General features: G+C 41.7%; 1 protein-coding gene across 1 annotated transcript; it reads right to left on the reverse strand.

The window, feature by feature from the left end:
• Nucleotides 1-230: 230 nt before the first annotated feature.
• Nucleotides 231-7,014, reverse strand: LOC136768072 (uncharacterized). The gene is made up of 4 exons (XM_066722127.1): nucleotides 6,910-7,014; nucleotides 5,992-6,083; nucleotides 1,816-1,860; nucleotides 231-1,320 (listed from the first exon to the last, which is right to left on the reverse strand). Exons 1-4 carry the CDS (start codon nucleotides 7,012-7,014, stop codon nucleotides 633-635), a joined length of 930 nt encoding a protein of 309 aa, XP_066578224.1. The 3' UTR covers nucleotides 231-632.
• Nucleotides 7,015-15,723: the final 8,709 nt, after the last annotated feature.

Below are 15,723 nucleotides of genomic sequence, written 5' to 3' on the forward strand. Positions count from 1 at the left end.
CAGGAACGACAGACGTGCCGTACGGAGTGACCTGGGCTGCTTGTACAGAACCAGTACCTGGGCTAATGCAGTGAGCGTGCAGCGCTTTATGCACAACCGTGTGATTAATGTGGAATATACTGATCAGCTTAATGTCTTGAATATATACGTACATGCACGCATGCTCTTATGATTTAATAACTGTGCAGTATAATAGTGTTATACAGGCTCTAGCCTTCCCTTCTCACCTCCTTCAGAACTAAATCCCTCCTTCGCTCTTTCAAACTTGCAAGGCAGTGTGAGGAGGTGACATTAAATCAGGCTATTCAAGTGTTTCCGGGGTTAAGGTAATTTCCCAGCAGCCTCTGGGGGAACGGTTTCAAAACTGAATGATAACTCACTGTATCGCTCTGTTATTACTAGATAGTAATACAAATAATTGTGTTGCAGGACAAGTAAAGTGAAACCTATGTTTCTCAGTAGTGACAAGAGTGCGGACCCCCCCACCTGAGCACCGGCCCTCAACCAGTCACGGCTCTGTGAGGGAAGGAGGGGTTGCGGTTGCCTCGGGGCTCGCCGGGGTTGTGTTCTCGATCTCGGGGGCATTTGCTGACAGAATTACCCTTGGGCCCCGGCAACCCCGCACTTGGCGCTCACTCCTCCAGGTTCTCTGCCACCCAGCTCATGTAGATACAGACTTGGTTGATGGTGTGGATGTAGCTGTAGCAGTACCGATCGAACACGTCGGAGGTCTCCCAGACCAGACCGGTGGCACGGATGTAGTCGCTCTCGCTCTCACCCCCGGTCAGAGCTTCGCACACCCCCTCGCCGCTATGCAGCAGGTCCTCCACGCGCAGGTCGAGGACGGTCAAGTCCTGCAGGCTGGTGGTGGCTGGGAGGGCGCTTTCCATCATGCCACTCTTCACCAGCAGCACGGCGATGAGCGGGGCGCCCATGCGGCCCGGTAGACACCTGTACTTCTGATGCACCTCCTTGAGGACCTCCATCTCTTCCTCCACTGAGACGCTGGCGTCTCCGATCTTGGAGAAGGTCGACGGATCCAGCTGGGCCTTGAGGTCCTTGTGCATTAGTATCGGCTCCTGGTAGATGGTGACCAGGTTCTCTCTGACCAGCGCCATGTGCTCCCGCAGGCTCCGGTCCAGGTGGAAGGGCAGGGGGGGGACTTCGGCATCAAAGTAGTTGTTGACAATATCCCGGGACTTGTTGGTGGTTTTGGCATATGCATCCATGGTTGTGTACAAGTACCGACAGGCCCGGGCAAGATCCTCCTTCAGCTTGTCCTGGCCATTGCTCGACGTCGGTGTGAACTCGTTGTCTTGGCTGAGGGAAAAAAAAAATATATATATACACCCACATCACGATTAAAGAAGCAAGGGGGGATGGAGTCCGTGAGATGGCACAGAGCTTAGCGAAATGTTTTCCGATTTGTTCTTATCGTTTTAAATGGGGATCGTTCCATTATTTCACCCTCCATTTGCAATCCCCGCTCGCGAGACAGACACCCAGGTCTCCCTCTCGCTGGACGAGAGGAAGCGTGCCACCGTGCGATCCACCGGGTTTTCACTTCCCATCTCTCGGGTTGACGTGTCACCCTCTGTTTGAATCGCAGAGCTGGGGAACCGGAGCAGCTGCGCTCCCTTTATGTCCAGTTTACAGAACAGATCACACATGGCGGCATCAGTGTCATGGTGCCCATTGTGTCCTCAATACTGTAGTGTTGTACACGATACACAAGACCAGAAAACAGGCAACAGCCCATCCATCTCAACGATTAAAACACCGTTTTGTGCTCGACAGACTCAGAGAGCCACTCACCTGGCAGAAACATCGTCCTCCGGGTCCTCCGGCTCCGGCGATTCTCTGCGGAGAAACACAGAAATATAGGAAAACATTCTTCTACTAATCAATAGCTGCGTAGGTGTGTGTGTGTGTGTGTGTGTGTGTGTGTTGGGGGAGGTGAGAGTGAGGGAGTGCCCCCCCCCAGGGCCCTGCTTTGAACAGTGCAGACTCTCACAATAAGGACTTTGATGGGATGGAAAGAGAATGACACTAATACAGTTGGAGATGCTCTTTAGATCGCTCTGCTTTCCTGCAAGGCAAAGGTTTTCTGAAAAGACGACACTGACACAAAGAGGGGTTTCCAACAACCACACACCACACTCAACATGCACTGTGTCCGTTTTGTCTTTAAACACGCTTTACATGTTATGATTGTCATGTATTTATGAGCAGACGCCCTTATCCAACAGTACACACAAGAAACACGACAAGGCGCAGTAATACAGTGTCCTGTGGTCACTCCGTTACTGCGCTGCAACAGCGTCCTGTCGTTAGCTGGGAAGATTCTCTTCTATACCGTGACACACTGACCAGTGAAAGCGCTGTAGCGTTATGTTGGGTGTATTTGGATAAGAGCATTTGGGCTCTGAGCTGAAGCACTGATCTAAAGAAAACCTCTCCCCCCCAAAGTTATCAGATTTCCTTAGCTCATCAGCTTGGAACTGGTTTGCATCAAAGTGACAGTTTTGGGGAGGATGGCACCGAGAATGGGCCGAATGGTTTAGAGTCCTGCTGTGAGATGTCTGGAGAAAGGGGCCTGTAGGTGATAAAAACTCTTTGAAGTGGACGAGAGCCGAAATCCCGACGAACCCAGGCCAACCGGCATTTCCAAAAGATGGCATGGATTGACATCAGTCATAAATCAAGCCCCCCTCCAATAGGACACTGGGGGCTGAAACCGAAATCCAATCTCAAGAACTCAGGGACCAATCACCTATTGATCTGACAGACTATAAGGAACAGCGGACAGTCTTTCTCTCTCTCTCTCTCACCTGAACCAGTAACTCGCTGCCACAGCTCAACCTGTAGCTCTGTTGCCCGAACCGGAACCAGAAACCAACCAAGTCTTTGCCGGCAACAGAAGAGTTAAACTGGGAGAAGGAGATTGCGCTGCCCGCCTGTGCCCACCTGATCAGTGGAAAGTCGACTGAATACGAAAGTGTCAGTCAGTTAAATAGCTATTTGAGTCTTAAGAAACTTGACCCTTGGAACAAACAGGGCCCTGCTTTCCTCAAAGACTTTGTCTTCAAATAAGTACGGTGAGAGACCCTGCTTGCCAAGAAGATTTTGTCCACAACCTTGGAGCCTTCAAACCAGTGGAAAATCTGTTTGGAAAAGACTCTACTTTCGCGAAACCCCAACTTCCAGGTGCATCGACTGAGTGGAAGTTCTTGGACAAAGCCGAACCGGACGGCCTTTGTTCCAAACCACACGGACCTCGTGCCATGTGCTGTTATCTGAGCCCGAAGACAGAGAGGCCTCTCTGCGACGAAGTTCAGATAAGTTTAACAGTTTGGAGTTTGTGATTCATGACATTTGAGAAATCAATTAGAAATGTTAATCTGTGATTCATAACTCTAGAATGTGTAATATCATTTAGTTTTCTTAAATATAAATGTGTGTTGCATTAAACTGTTTTGTTGAAATTTTTGAAATAAAATCTGTCAACGCCGAGAAATATCTTCTCATTCCTGTTTAACTGTTTAGTCTGAAATTGACACAAGTTAATAGACATTAGATTATTGGTGGCCCTGCCTATCCTTAATCATTGAATAATAATCAGTTAAGGGAAATTGTGGTAACAAGTAATGATAGGATCTTTCTCGGCACCTAAATGTAAATGAGACTGATATATATATAACGAGAAGTTACCTGACATAAATACTAACCTGCGTAGTTATTTAATGTCTGACTAATAATACTAATGAGAGACTCACCTTCGTCTTACTAACCGGTATTGTAGTCAATGTGTTTATAACCTTTTTTGTTTAACGATTTGTGTGATATCATATGCGATCCCATGGTCTTTGATTTGGTCACGGAAGTGATTTGTCTTTGATTTGTTGATCTAGAGTTGAATTTTAATTAGTTTTTCCTTTTGTATAATTAGTGTAGTGCTACATTTAGTCTTTGTTTTGAATACATTTGACAATTAATATCTTTGGAATTGGTGTCTGCGTCCAATTATTACAGAAATTGAGTTCTGCAAGATTTCAGGATTCGTGATAAGGTGATACTATAAATTCACTTCTTTAATTGAAATGTATAAGTGTACCTTACGCTACAGCGCACATCGAGCAGCAGCTGCTAAACGAGTTACACTTGTCACAGTGCAAGCTGGACAGTAGTCCCAGCACACAACAGCCTGTGCTGACAAACTGAGCTCCTTGTCAGAATGAGCTGCCTAACGAAGCTAAACAGGGCGCATGTGTAATCAACAATTTCAAAACACGCCCATAAATCTGAGCTCGTCTCAATCTGACCATTTGAGCTGCCTGTCAGGATGCACTAAATCCAACCTACTGCTGACGGTAAGTTTTCAATGTACCAGACTTCCTTATAGAACATAATTAACTGATAAATATCCTTAAAGTATTTCCTTCTTTAATCCCTTGATTCAGATAAGTGGCTGGTTTACAGTGTATAGGAACATAACTTACATTTTCTTTTAATGTACAGAAATCTATGGACTTATCAGATAAGCAGCAACTTTAACCTTTGGCTACTTTGTGGTAATTAATAGAACAATTCATTCCAAATCGAAATATGCATAGACACTGCAGACCTCGAGCTTCTCTGTGGAGCCTTTGATTGCTGTACTTTTGACCTGGCCAGTTAAAATACATATGCTATCAAACACGTCGACATGGAAGGCGCATACGATGAAGTATTCAAGTACCTTTCACTCTCTGGCTATCCAGACGAATACGGCAAGGCACAGAAGCGATCTTTAAGACGATATGCTTCAAAATTCACCATTTCAAGCAAAGTAAGTAAACAATAATTACAATTGCACAATTAAGTGTATCACAGCCACATGCAGTATTTTGCTCAATACTGCAACACTGAATTAAACCTCTCTGCTGGAGAACTGATCCATGAAAGGAAACGAAAGGCAGTCAAGAGTGAGGATGAGTGTGGAGCCCTGTTGGGTGAATTGCACAGCTCTCCCATGGGAGGACACAGCGGCATTGTCAAAACCACAAATGCAATATTACTGGCCAGGGATGTCAGCTCATCCTGAGAGATGGGTGTGTAGATTTGTAGTTATAAAACAGATCATGCAAATAGACGTATGTAGATGTAAATGTGTGTGAATTAAACAGTGTCTGGATCATCGTATGATCATGTTTGCAGGTGTCTCAATGTGACAAACGCGAAAGAGTTGGCAAACCTCTTATGCTTGAAACGACACTGGACTGTAATCAGGTAAATCCCCCAACTATTAGCAAACAGATGTTACTTATAATAATATAAGTATCAGAATACTATTTTACAGCAAGTTTGCACTCTTTGGACTTTCAGCAGTCTGGGATTTACTTGGCATTGACTTAGACGCTACAGATGCATCTCAACTCTGACAGATGACTTCTCTAACTGAGCTGAAGCAGTTGTAGGTTTGTTGTCTAGTTTAATAGTGGACCACACAAAAAACAGCAGCAACTTCGTAGGGAATTAAATCAAAAGTTTTAAAAGAAGCAAAACAACTCTTAATATAACCGTTGTCGATTTTACATTTGATTGAGCCTGAACGGTAACTACTATTACCTAATATATCTGATAAAAGTTCATTACTCTGCCTGGTTTGCTGTAGGTGCAGTGCGACCTCTGCTGAACACCTCAGATCTAATGTGTGAAATGTGCACTGAATCAAAATAAAAGCTAGATGCAGACTGCTCTGCGTAGTTTGTTTAAGCAAATTGCATGCAAAACTCAGCCTGTCACAACACCGGCAATTGTCATCATTAACCAATTATGTTCGGACGATATTCACAATTAAAGAACCGTGACGATAAGGACCCTCCTCTCTATAAGCGACGTGACCATGAAGACGCACAAACAGTGAAAAAGTCCTGAGCGCCATGGCTTTAATCTGGGATGTGTATACATGTGTGTACATGTCTTAAATTAGTACAGAAACATCAGACTTACTCAGACACGTCATGCTCTCCTCCCTGCACAGACACAATGGCCCAGTGGCGGCTGCAGGCGTTGCTGGGAGTTGCGTGTGACGTCACAGACGTCTAATTGGATGACGCCTTCACAGACGTGACTAAGCACAGCTGTGGATCATTTTAGTAAAATCAATGCCTGGAGCTCATAAGACAAGTATAATGATAAAGTAATATACATATATACATACCTACACTGTTTAATCTAAAGATAAACATATATATTTAAGGTCTCTGAGATCTGATTTTAAAATAATTTTGCACGACTCTTTCACAGAAACATGCACAGAATCCCATGCCAGAAAAACAAGTTAAAATAGTATAACAGTCTAAATACAGAGGAATACGAACACAGCAAAGACATGTAAATCAAGAGCACCATGTATGAAATGCTACTTAAGAACCAGATTAATACTAATGAATTGAGGTGAATTCATCCCTTCTTGTTTCAATCCTTCACAGACCCAGGGATTATATTTTATATTATATTGATTTATAGTTTAGTTCTTTTTTATAGTTTATTCAAAAACGTGATTATTATTAAGAGCCATTACTTTGACACACAGGATGTCTTTCAATATGTCGTGGACGGGCTGAAGTCTGCTCACATGGCTTGGATATTGTCACGGGAGGTGGCAGCTCTTTATTGAAAGTTCAGGTTTTTTTTTGTATTTATACCATTTGCATATTCACAATTGATTGAATCATTGTTTATAAACAGTGATTCAATCAATAGTGAATATACAGATCTCATCCCAGTTTGCACTTATTTGTTGATTGTATTTTCCTCGTTTTATGCACTTGCATTGTTTTATATTCGTTTTCACTGTCCACATGTGTGTGTTTCTCTCTTCTCGCTCTGTGAGGTTTCATTTCGACCTGATAATACAGCTCTCACCTGTTGCTGACGTCGCCCGTCTCCACTGACAGGCCTGTTTCCACCTGCGCCCAGTCTCTCCACAGCGCTGCAGTGCTGCTTGTGAAAGCTCCCGGGAAGAGCCATGGCCAGTCTGAGCAGCAATGCACCTGTTGGGGCCGAGTGGGGGCCAACAGGGGCCAGTAGGGGCCAGTAGAGAGCTGCCACACGGACGGGGAGATGACTTTATTAAAGCTCAGTTATTGAACTGGTCGAGAGAGAGAGAGAAGCAAGCAAACGTGTTGCTACGGCGGCTCCGCTTATGGAAAAGTGAAAGAGACAGTTTGTTGTACAGTCACTTTTGCGAGGGCTAGAAGGCTTTATTGTAACTGCCATAACTGTTGCAGGCTCCCCTGCGCAAACAGTAGGATCTGCTGAGCTGTCCCAGAAACCTAAAGAGAGAAACGGAAAACCATAAGCTATAAGAAATCGAATAAGCAAAGCTTTGCGACCGCAATAGAAAGGATATTAATGATCAGTCGTTTGACATATGTTCCTCTTAAAGCCGACAAAGGTTCCTGTTAAAGCCGACATAGCTTCCTCTTATACTCCTTTTAAGGTCAATAATGAGATGACAACCCTACCCTGCTGGTTTCTGTTCCAACCGAGCTCTCAATTAATTGAATTACTTGAGTTGGTTCTTTATAATGATTTATAATGATTATTTCGCTTTATCTATAGATTGAAATGTAAGCCTTATATTACAAATTACACGTTGTTATATATAAAGCACAATATAGAGCATTTTCATGATTTACTGCAGTGGTTTTCAAACCGATCCTGGAGTACCCCATGCCCTGCTGGTTTTTGATCTGAGGTCTTAATTGTTTAATTGAATACTTAATTGACCTAACAATGCAATATACCATTAAATTAAGTAATTAAGACCTAGGTTTTTATTCCTAAATGTAATTTTTGACGTAATTGTGCAATTTGAATATAGCCTACATGTATAATTCAACTTTACTTTAAATGGGACTGAATTATGATATGCTTTAGTAGGCTGTCAAATGTAGAAAATCATGGGTTTTCATCATCTGCCTAAACTAGTAGACGGGCTACTGGCCAAAGCCGGGGGGGAATCCACTGGTCATGGTCCACATTGGAACCAATGACATAGGAAAAGGTAGGACAGAGGTTCTGCAAGACAAATTTATAGAGTTAGGAACAAAACTAAAGAGCAGAAACTCCTCGGTAGTTTTCTCTGAAATATTTCCGGTACCACGTGCCAGGCCAGGGAGACAGGCTGAGATTAGAAAGTTTAACAAGTGGTTGAAAGCTTGGTGTAGGGAAGAGGGGTTTAGGTTTATGGAGCATTGGTCTTTCTTCTGGGATAGATGGGACCTGTACAAACCGGACGGTCTACATCTAAACATAAGGGGGCTAATGCATTGGGAGAGCATATGTGCAGAGAAATTTATAATCTTTTAAACTAGGGACCAGGGGGGCAGGGAGCTCTGACAATGGGAAATGTGCCTATAAGGAAAGAAAACAAAGGGAAACTGCTAGTAGGAAAGTCCTGAAATGTTTGTACCTCAATGCCAGGAGTATAAGGAACAAGATGTTAGACCTAGAAACCACAGTGCTGGCATGTGACTATGATGTTGTAGGAGTGACAGAAACATGGCTTACAGAAAATGATGGGGATGAATACAAGTTGAAAGGATACACACAGTTAGGAGAGACAGGCAAAATCGAAGAGGGGGTGGGGTAGCATTATATGTGAAAAATGACATTGAGGCAGAAGAACTCAAATTATATCCCAGTAACGGAACAGAATCTTTGTGGGTGAAACTTTTGAACAAGAGATCTGGAGGATTAGTGGTAGGAGTTACAGACCACCCAACTCAGATATTCAGAAAGATGCTGCATTGTACAGTGTAATCAGGACTGCATGTAGCAAGGATGTGGCTGTTATAATGGGGGATTTCAATTTCCCAAACATAGACTGGGAAAGCCCAGTGGGGACTACAGAAGCAGAAATAGAAATGGTTGAGATGGTAAATGACTGCTTTCTAGCTCAATTTGTCAGGGAACCAACCAGAGAGAGTACATGTGTAGCGTAAGGTACACTTATAAGTTTCAATTAAAGAAGTTAATTTATAGTATCACCTTATCACGAATCCTGAAATCTTGCAGAACTCAATTTCTGTAATAATTGGACGCAGACACCAATTCCAAAGATATAAATTGTCAAATTTATTCAAAAACAAAGAGTAAATGTAGCACTACACTAATTATACAAAAAGGAAAAACTAATTAAAATTCAACTCTAGATCAACAAATCAAAGACAAATCACTTCCGTGACCAAATCAAAGACCATGGGATCGCATATGATATCACACAAATCGTTAAACAAAAAAGGTTATAAACACATTGACTACATTACCGGTTAGTAAGACGAAGGTGAGTCTCTCATTAGTATTTTTAGTCAGACATTAAATAACTACGCAGGTTAGTATTTATGTCAGGTAACTTCTCGTTATATATATATCAGTCTCATTTACGTTTAGGTGCCGAGAAAGATCCTATCATTACTTGTTACCACAATTTCCCTTAACTGATTATTATTCAATGATTAAGGATAGGCAGGGCCACCAATAATCTAATGTCTATTAACTTGTGTCAATTTCAGACTAAACAGTTAAACAGGAATGAGAAGATATTTCTCGGCATTGACGGATTTTATTTCAAAAATTTCAACAAAACAGTTTAATGCAACACACATTTATATTTAAGAAAACGAAATGATATTACACATTCTAGAGTTATGAATCACAGATTAACATTTCTAATTGATTTCTCAAATGTCATGAATCACAAACTCCAAACTGTTAAACTTATCTGAACTTCGTCGCAGAGAGGCCTCTCTGTCTTCGGGCTCAGATAACAGCACATGGCACGAGGTCCGTGTGGTTTGGAACAAAGGCCGTCCGGTTCGGCTTTGTCCAAGAACTTCCACTCAGTCGATGCACCTGGAAGTTGGGGTTTCGCGAAAGTAGAGTCTTTTCCAAACAGATTTTCCACTGGTTTGAAGCTCCAAGGTTGTGGACAAAATCTTCTTGGCAAGCAGGGTCTCTCACCGTACTTATTTGAAGACAAAGTCTTTGAGGAAAGCAGGGCCCTGTTTGTTCCAAGGGTCAAGTTTCTTAAGACTCAAATAGCTATTTAAATGACTGACACTTTCGTATTCAGTCGACTTAGTCAATTGTCCAGCTGTAAAACTCCACTGATCAGGTGGGCACAGGCGGGCAGCGCAGTCTGTAAAGTTCTTTATTTAATAAAGTCCTTTAAAAGAATTCTTCGTACGGCTCAATCTCCTTCTCCCAGTTTAACTCTTCTGTTGCCGGCAAAGACTTGGTTGGTTTCTGGTTCCGGTTCGGGCAACAGAGCTACAGGTTGAGCTGTGGCAGCGAGTTACTGGTTCAGGTGAGAGAGAGAGAGAGAAAGAGAGGCCGTGCGCTGTTCCTTATAGTCTGTCAGATCAATAGGTGATTGGTTCTTGAGTTCTTGAGATTGGATATCGGTTTCTGCCCCCAGTGCCCTATTGGAGGGGGGCTTGATTTATGACTGATGTCAATCCATGCCATCTTTTGGAAATGCCGGTTGGCCCAGGTTCGTAGCTCTGTGTCGGGATTTCGGTTCTCGTCCATTACAAAGAGTTTTTATCACCTACAGGCCCCTTTCTACAGACATCTCACAGCAGGATTCCAAACTATTTGGCCTATTCTCGGTGCCATCCTCCCAAAACTGTCACTTTGATGTAAACCAGTTCCACACTTTAAGGAAATCTGATAACTTTGGGGGGAGAGGTCTTCTTTAGATCAGTGCTTCAGCTCAGAGCTACAATGCTCTTATCAAAATACACCCAACATAATGCTACATATGTATTGACTTGATCTTTTCAAATGACCAAGATAGAGTCAGAGGGACACTAGTTAGAGAACCAATGGCAAATTGTGATCACGATATGGTTAGCTTTGAGGCATTCTTTCAAAAAACAAGGACCAAGTCTAAAACAATGGTCTACAATTTCATAAAAGCAAACCTTGAAGGTATGAGGCGGCACTTAGAAGAGGTAGACTGGAGCCCACTGGATACAGATTCAGTTGAAAATGGATGGTTATATTTTAAGAATATACTATTTGTACCAAAACTTAGCAAATTGAGGACCAAAAAACACTGGCCAAAATGGTTTAATAGAGGTATGCAAAAAATTATAAAGAGGAAGAAAATGTTGTATAGCGCATACAAAAGGGATGGAGATTAAACAAAATACATAGAAGATCAGGAAAGCAAAGAGGGAAATAGAAAGAAACATAATTATTGGAGATAAAACCAATGCAAATAGCTTTTTTCAATATTACAACAGCAAGAGCACAATAAGGGAGGAAGTGAAACAGATAAATGGCAAAAATTGAAGTATCTTAGAAAAGGAATAAGATGTAGCAAATGTTCTAAATGAGTATTTCACAGAGGTTTTTACAAAAGACAAAATGGATAACATGCCACAGGTTAACAATCAGTCCAGTCAAACCCTAAGAGAGATCAGGATAAATGAGGAGGAGGTACTAAGGGGACTAGCAGAATTAAAAACACACAAATCACCTGAGCCAGATGGGATATTTCCAACAGTACTTAAAGAAATGAGGAAAATTATTTATAGGCCACTAACTCAAATATTCCAAATGACACTTAGAACAGGGGATGTGCCGACTGACTGGAAGACAGCAAATGTCAAACCAATCCACAAGAAAGGGGACAAAACTGAGCCAGGAAATTACAGACCAATCAGTCTCACCTGCATCACCTGTAAAATGTTGGAAAAAATGATTAGACCGAAAATAAAGGAGCATCTTAATGAAAACCATATTCTTGGAGATAGTCAACATGGGTTTAGACGAGGCAGACCATGTCTTACTAATTTATTAGAATTTCTTGAACACGCAACTGCAGCTGTAGATCATGTGAAAGCATATGATGTGATATACTTAGATTTTCAGAAAGCTTTTGATAAGGTTCCACACCAAAGACTGATCCTCAAATTGGAAGCTGTAGGCATTCAGGGTAATGTAAGTAGATGGATTATGAACTGGTTGATGTCTAGGAAACAGAGGGTGTCGATTAGAGGAGTCGCTTCTAACTGGAGTGAGGTTGTTAGTGGAGTTCCACAGGGATCAGTACTAGGGCCTGTGCTTTTTCTAATCTATATTAATGATCTGGACTCTGGGATAGTTAGCAAACTTGTCAAATTTGCAGATGATACTAATATAGGTGGCTCAGCAGATACAATCTCGGCAGCACAGGCTATTCATAAGGGACTTGGATAATATTCAGTTGTGGGCGACACCTGGCAGATGAAATTCAATGTGGACAAGTGCAAGGTAATACATGCAGGTAACAAAAATGTCCACTATAATTACACTATGGGAGGAATAGAACTAGATGAAGTAACACATGAGAAAGACCTAGGAGTCTACGTGGACTCCTCACTTTCTCCATCCAAACAATGTGGGGAAGCAATAAAAAAGGCAAACAGGATGTTAGGGTATATTGTCAAAAGTGTAGAATTGAGCACAAGGGCAGTGATGTTCAGACTGTACAATGCGCTAGTTAGAGCTCATCTGGATACTGTGGACAGTTCTGGGCTCCACACTTCAAGAAAGATATCGCTGCTCTAGAGGCAGTTCAGAGGAGAGCAACCAGACTTATTCCAGGTCTGAAGGGAAAGTCCTACTGAGAGACTGAGGACCTGAACCTTTTCACCCTGGAACAGAGGAGACTATGTGGGGACTTGATCCAAGTCTTTAAAACCATGAAAGGCATCGACCACATCAAACCAGAGGAGCTTTTCCAGATCAGCAGGGACACACGCACCCGGGGACACAAATGGAAATTGGGCTTCAAGGCATTCAAGACAGAAAACAGGAGACACTTCTTCACACAGAGAGGCGTCACAATCTGAACAAACTCCCCAGCGATGTGGTAGATGCTGAAAATTTGGGAACATTTAAAAACAGACTGGATAGGATCCTTGGATCACTCAGTTATTAATGGACACCAAACAAGCACAATGGGTCGAATGGCCTTCTCTCGATTGGACACTTACTTATGTTCTTATGTTCTTATATCTGTTTGTTTATCATCTTAACACTGATGCATCTACTCGTTGGGATTTATTTCAGCATTTGACATTTTGAACACACTTCAAAATATCAGCCTATTTAGGACAATCTTTTAAATTAAATACTGGAATAAATACACTTCATGGACATAAACACGTGGACACCCCTTCTAATTTGTGGATTGGTCTATGTCAGTCACACGCATTGCTGACAGGTGTGTAAGATCAAGCACACCGCCATCCAATATCCTTAGACAAACACTGGCAGTAGAGTTGGCTGCACTGAAGAGCTCCGTGACTTTCAACATGTCACCTTTCCAACATGTCAGTTCATCAAATGTCTGTCCTGAGTGGCCCTGATCAACTGTAAGTGGAAACATCTAGGAGCAACTACAGCTCAGCCGATGTGGAAGACCACCCAAGCTCACAGAACGGGACTGTTGAGTGCTGAAGCGCCTAAAACTCGCCTGTCCTCGGTGGTAACAATCACTACATTTATCTTTTGTCCTTATGGTTTTAATGCATATAATGGTCTGAATTAGCAAAGGAGCAGTGTGCACTTAGTTTTACAACAGTGGCCCATATGTTATATTGAGCGCAGACTCCGCAGTGAAACGGCGCTTTGTTTCTGCAGCACTGTTGTCTCTGTGAGAGTGTGATCCTGATCGAGATAACGTTCTGTTTAATACTGTGGGTTATTGCATTGCTCTGGTCTTCTTCCTCTCCTCTCTCTACGCACGTCTGCAGCCACAACGGCAGACAAGTTCCCTTCATGCCTCTCATGCCCTCTTACAAGCAATGTGTGACATTCATCACATTCTTTGTTAGTTCCACGGTTAAAATTCACCAAAGTACTTCCCCATAATGCGTCTTTTTAACATGAGTGGTGTAGAAGTACATTTTGAAAGACTTTAATTTTCCTAATTATGAATCAATTGATTCTTTATTCATCATCTGCGTTGTAAAACACAGATCTGTCTTGGTATTATTTTTCTTCCGGCTGCTTCTTCTGCTTATTTTTCTACTGTTCTGCTGATTGAAGGTCCAGATGCTCTTGAGGCCCCCAAAACTTTGCACTTTTGATATGTTACTTTTAACATCATACTTACTAAGCGTAAAACACAGATTCACTTTCTCTTTCTTTGCAGCCAGATACTGCATTTTGGTTATATTAGAAATTGTCTTCAGATATTGAACATCTCATTACTCCACCCAGGATGTATTTAAGAGTAATATTACTATAGAACTTACTGTAGATAGGAAAGTATGTATGAAGTTTCCAAAAATGCTGTCCATTTTCCGATCGGAGCTAAGGATCGTGGGAAACTGCCCCCCACAAATGATTGACTTGATGGTTTTGAACGCCTTATGGGTGGCAGATACAATCTTAGTGACTGTAGAACATGTATTGGAAAACTGTGCACTCCCCTTCAAGGTCAAATTAGATTTTTTTTATTTTTTTTATTTTAAGCTTACAAAGTCTAAATACCATCACAGTCATCATATATTTTGTGAAAGGGGACCAAATGTGTTCTTGTGGAAAAAATAATAACTTTGACCTTTCCTTTAGGGTTCAAAGGTCAATTCAATGATTTTGGTCGATATCTGCTTTCAGATGGAAGAAAGTCCCATTTACTATTGACCATTTATTATTATTGTTGTTATTTATTTATTGGCATTGAACTATGGGTCTGAAACTCAACTCCTGGAGGGCCGTGTGTATGCTGGTTTTCATTCCAACCGAGTCCTCAATTACTTCATTTGTCTAATTATTCAATTTGATATATTTAAACACTATATTGCAAGGTATTTTACAGTTGATGTAAAAGCGCATTTGATTCAAGGTACAGTATCTTATAAAATACCCGGGGCCTGGATAGGTGGTTAAATTAAACAATTAGATCAATTAAGTCATTGAGGACTTGGTGGAATGAAAACCAACTTACACGCGGTCCTCCATGGATTGAGTTTTGAGACCCCTGATATATAGGAAACCATAAGTGTTCTATTTCAAAATGTCTTAAATGCAAGATTTTACCACATTTAGCTCTATAACGCCTCACAGAGAGGAGATAGACACACGGTCAATATAGAGCACATATAGGAAACCATATATGGGCTTTCAAAATATTAGCCTGAATTTGATCTTTGACCTTACCTTCCAATTCAAATGTGCTATGGTTGATACGCTCCTATTGTCTCCTAGAAGCGAGGCTCAAAGCTGCAATCTGACTTCAGATTTGTAATGAAAATCTTGTTTACTTTTAAAATAGTCCAAGCACCTTATTCTTGACCTTTGACCTCCATTTAAAAACATCGATCAGTGCTTAAAATTGCTTATATGTGTGTAGAGTGTAGATAGGCTAATGATTGGTATAGAACTCAGATAGGAACTCATATGTGGTCTGTATGAAAATGTCCTCCACTGTGACCTCTGACCTTTCTTGAAGGTTAAAGTGAGAACTGGCTCATAACTCCTACAGAGTGCAGTTAGGCTTATAGTTATGAAACACATATAGGAACCAATGTATGATCTGTCTGACAATGATGACCTTTGACCTTCCTGCTTAGTCAAATTCAAACCCTCTCATAAATCGTTCCAGAGAAAAGCTATGGAGCTGCTTTAAAGCTATATTTCTTTAAAAAGTGTTTAACATGCTGAACTGCTTAC

This window comes from Amia ocellicauda, chromosome 14 (genome assembly GCF_036373705.1).
Source record: "Amia ocellicauda isolate fAmiCal2 chromosome 14, fAmiCal2.hap1, whole genome shotgun sequence".
NCBI classification, from domain to species: domain Eukaryota; kingdom Metazoa; phylum Chordata; class Actinopteri; order Amiiformes; family Amiidae; genus Amia; species Amia ocellicauda.

Excerpts from the sequence above, each read along its gene's own strand:
- LOC136768072 (XM_066722127.1), bottom strand. The coding sequence starts at position 7,014 with ATGGCTCTTCCCGGGAGCTTTCACAAGCAGCACTGCAGCGCTGTGGAG. Across the intron at positions 6,084-6,909 it reads ACGGGCGACGTCAGCAACAG|ACGTCTGTGACGTCACACGC; the intron begins GTGAGAGCTGTA and ends TCATCCAATTAG. Across the intron at positions 1,321-1,815 it reads GAGGACGATGTTTCTGCCAG|CCAAGACAACGAGTTCACAC; the intron begins GTGAGTGGCTCT and ends TTTTTCCCTCAG.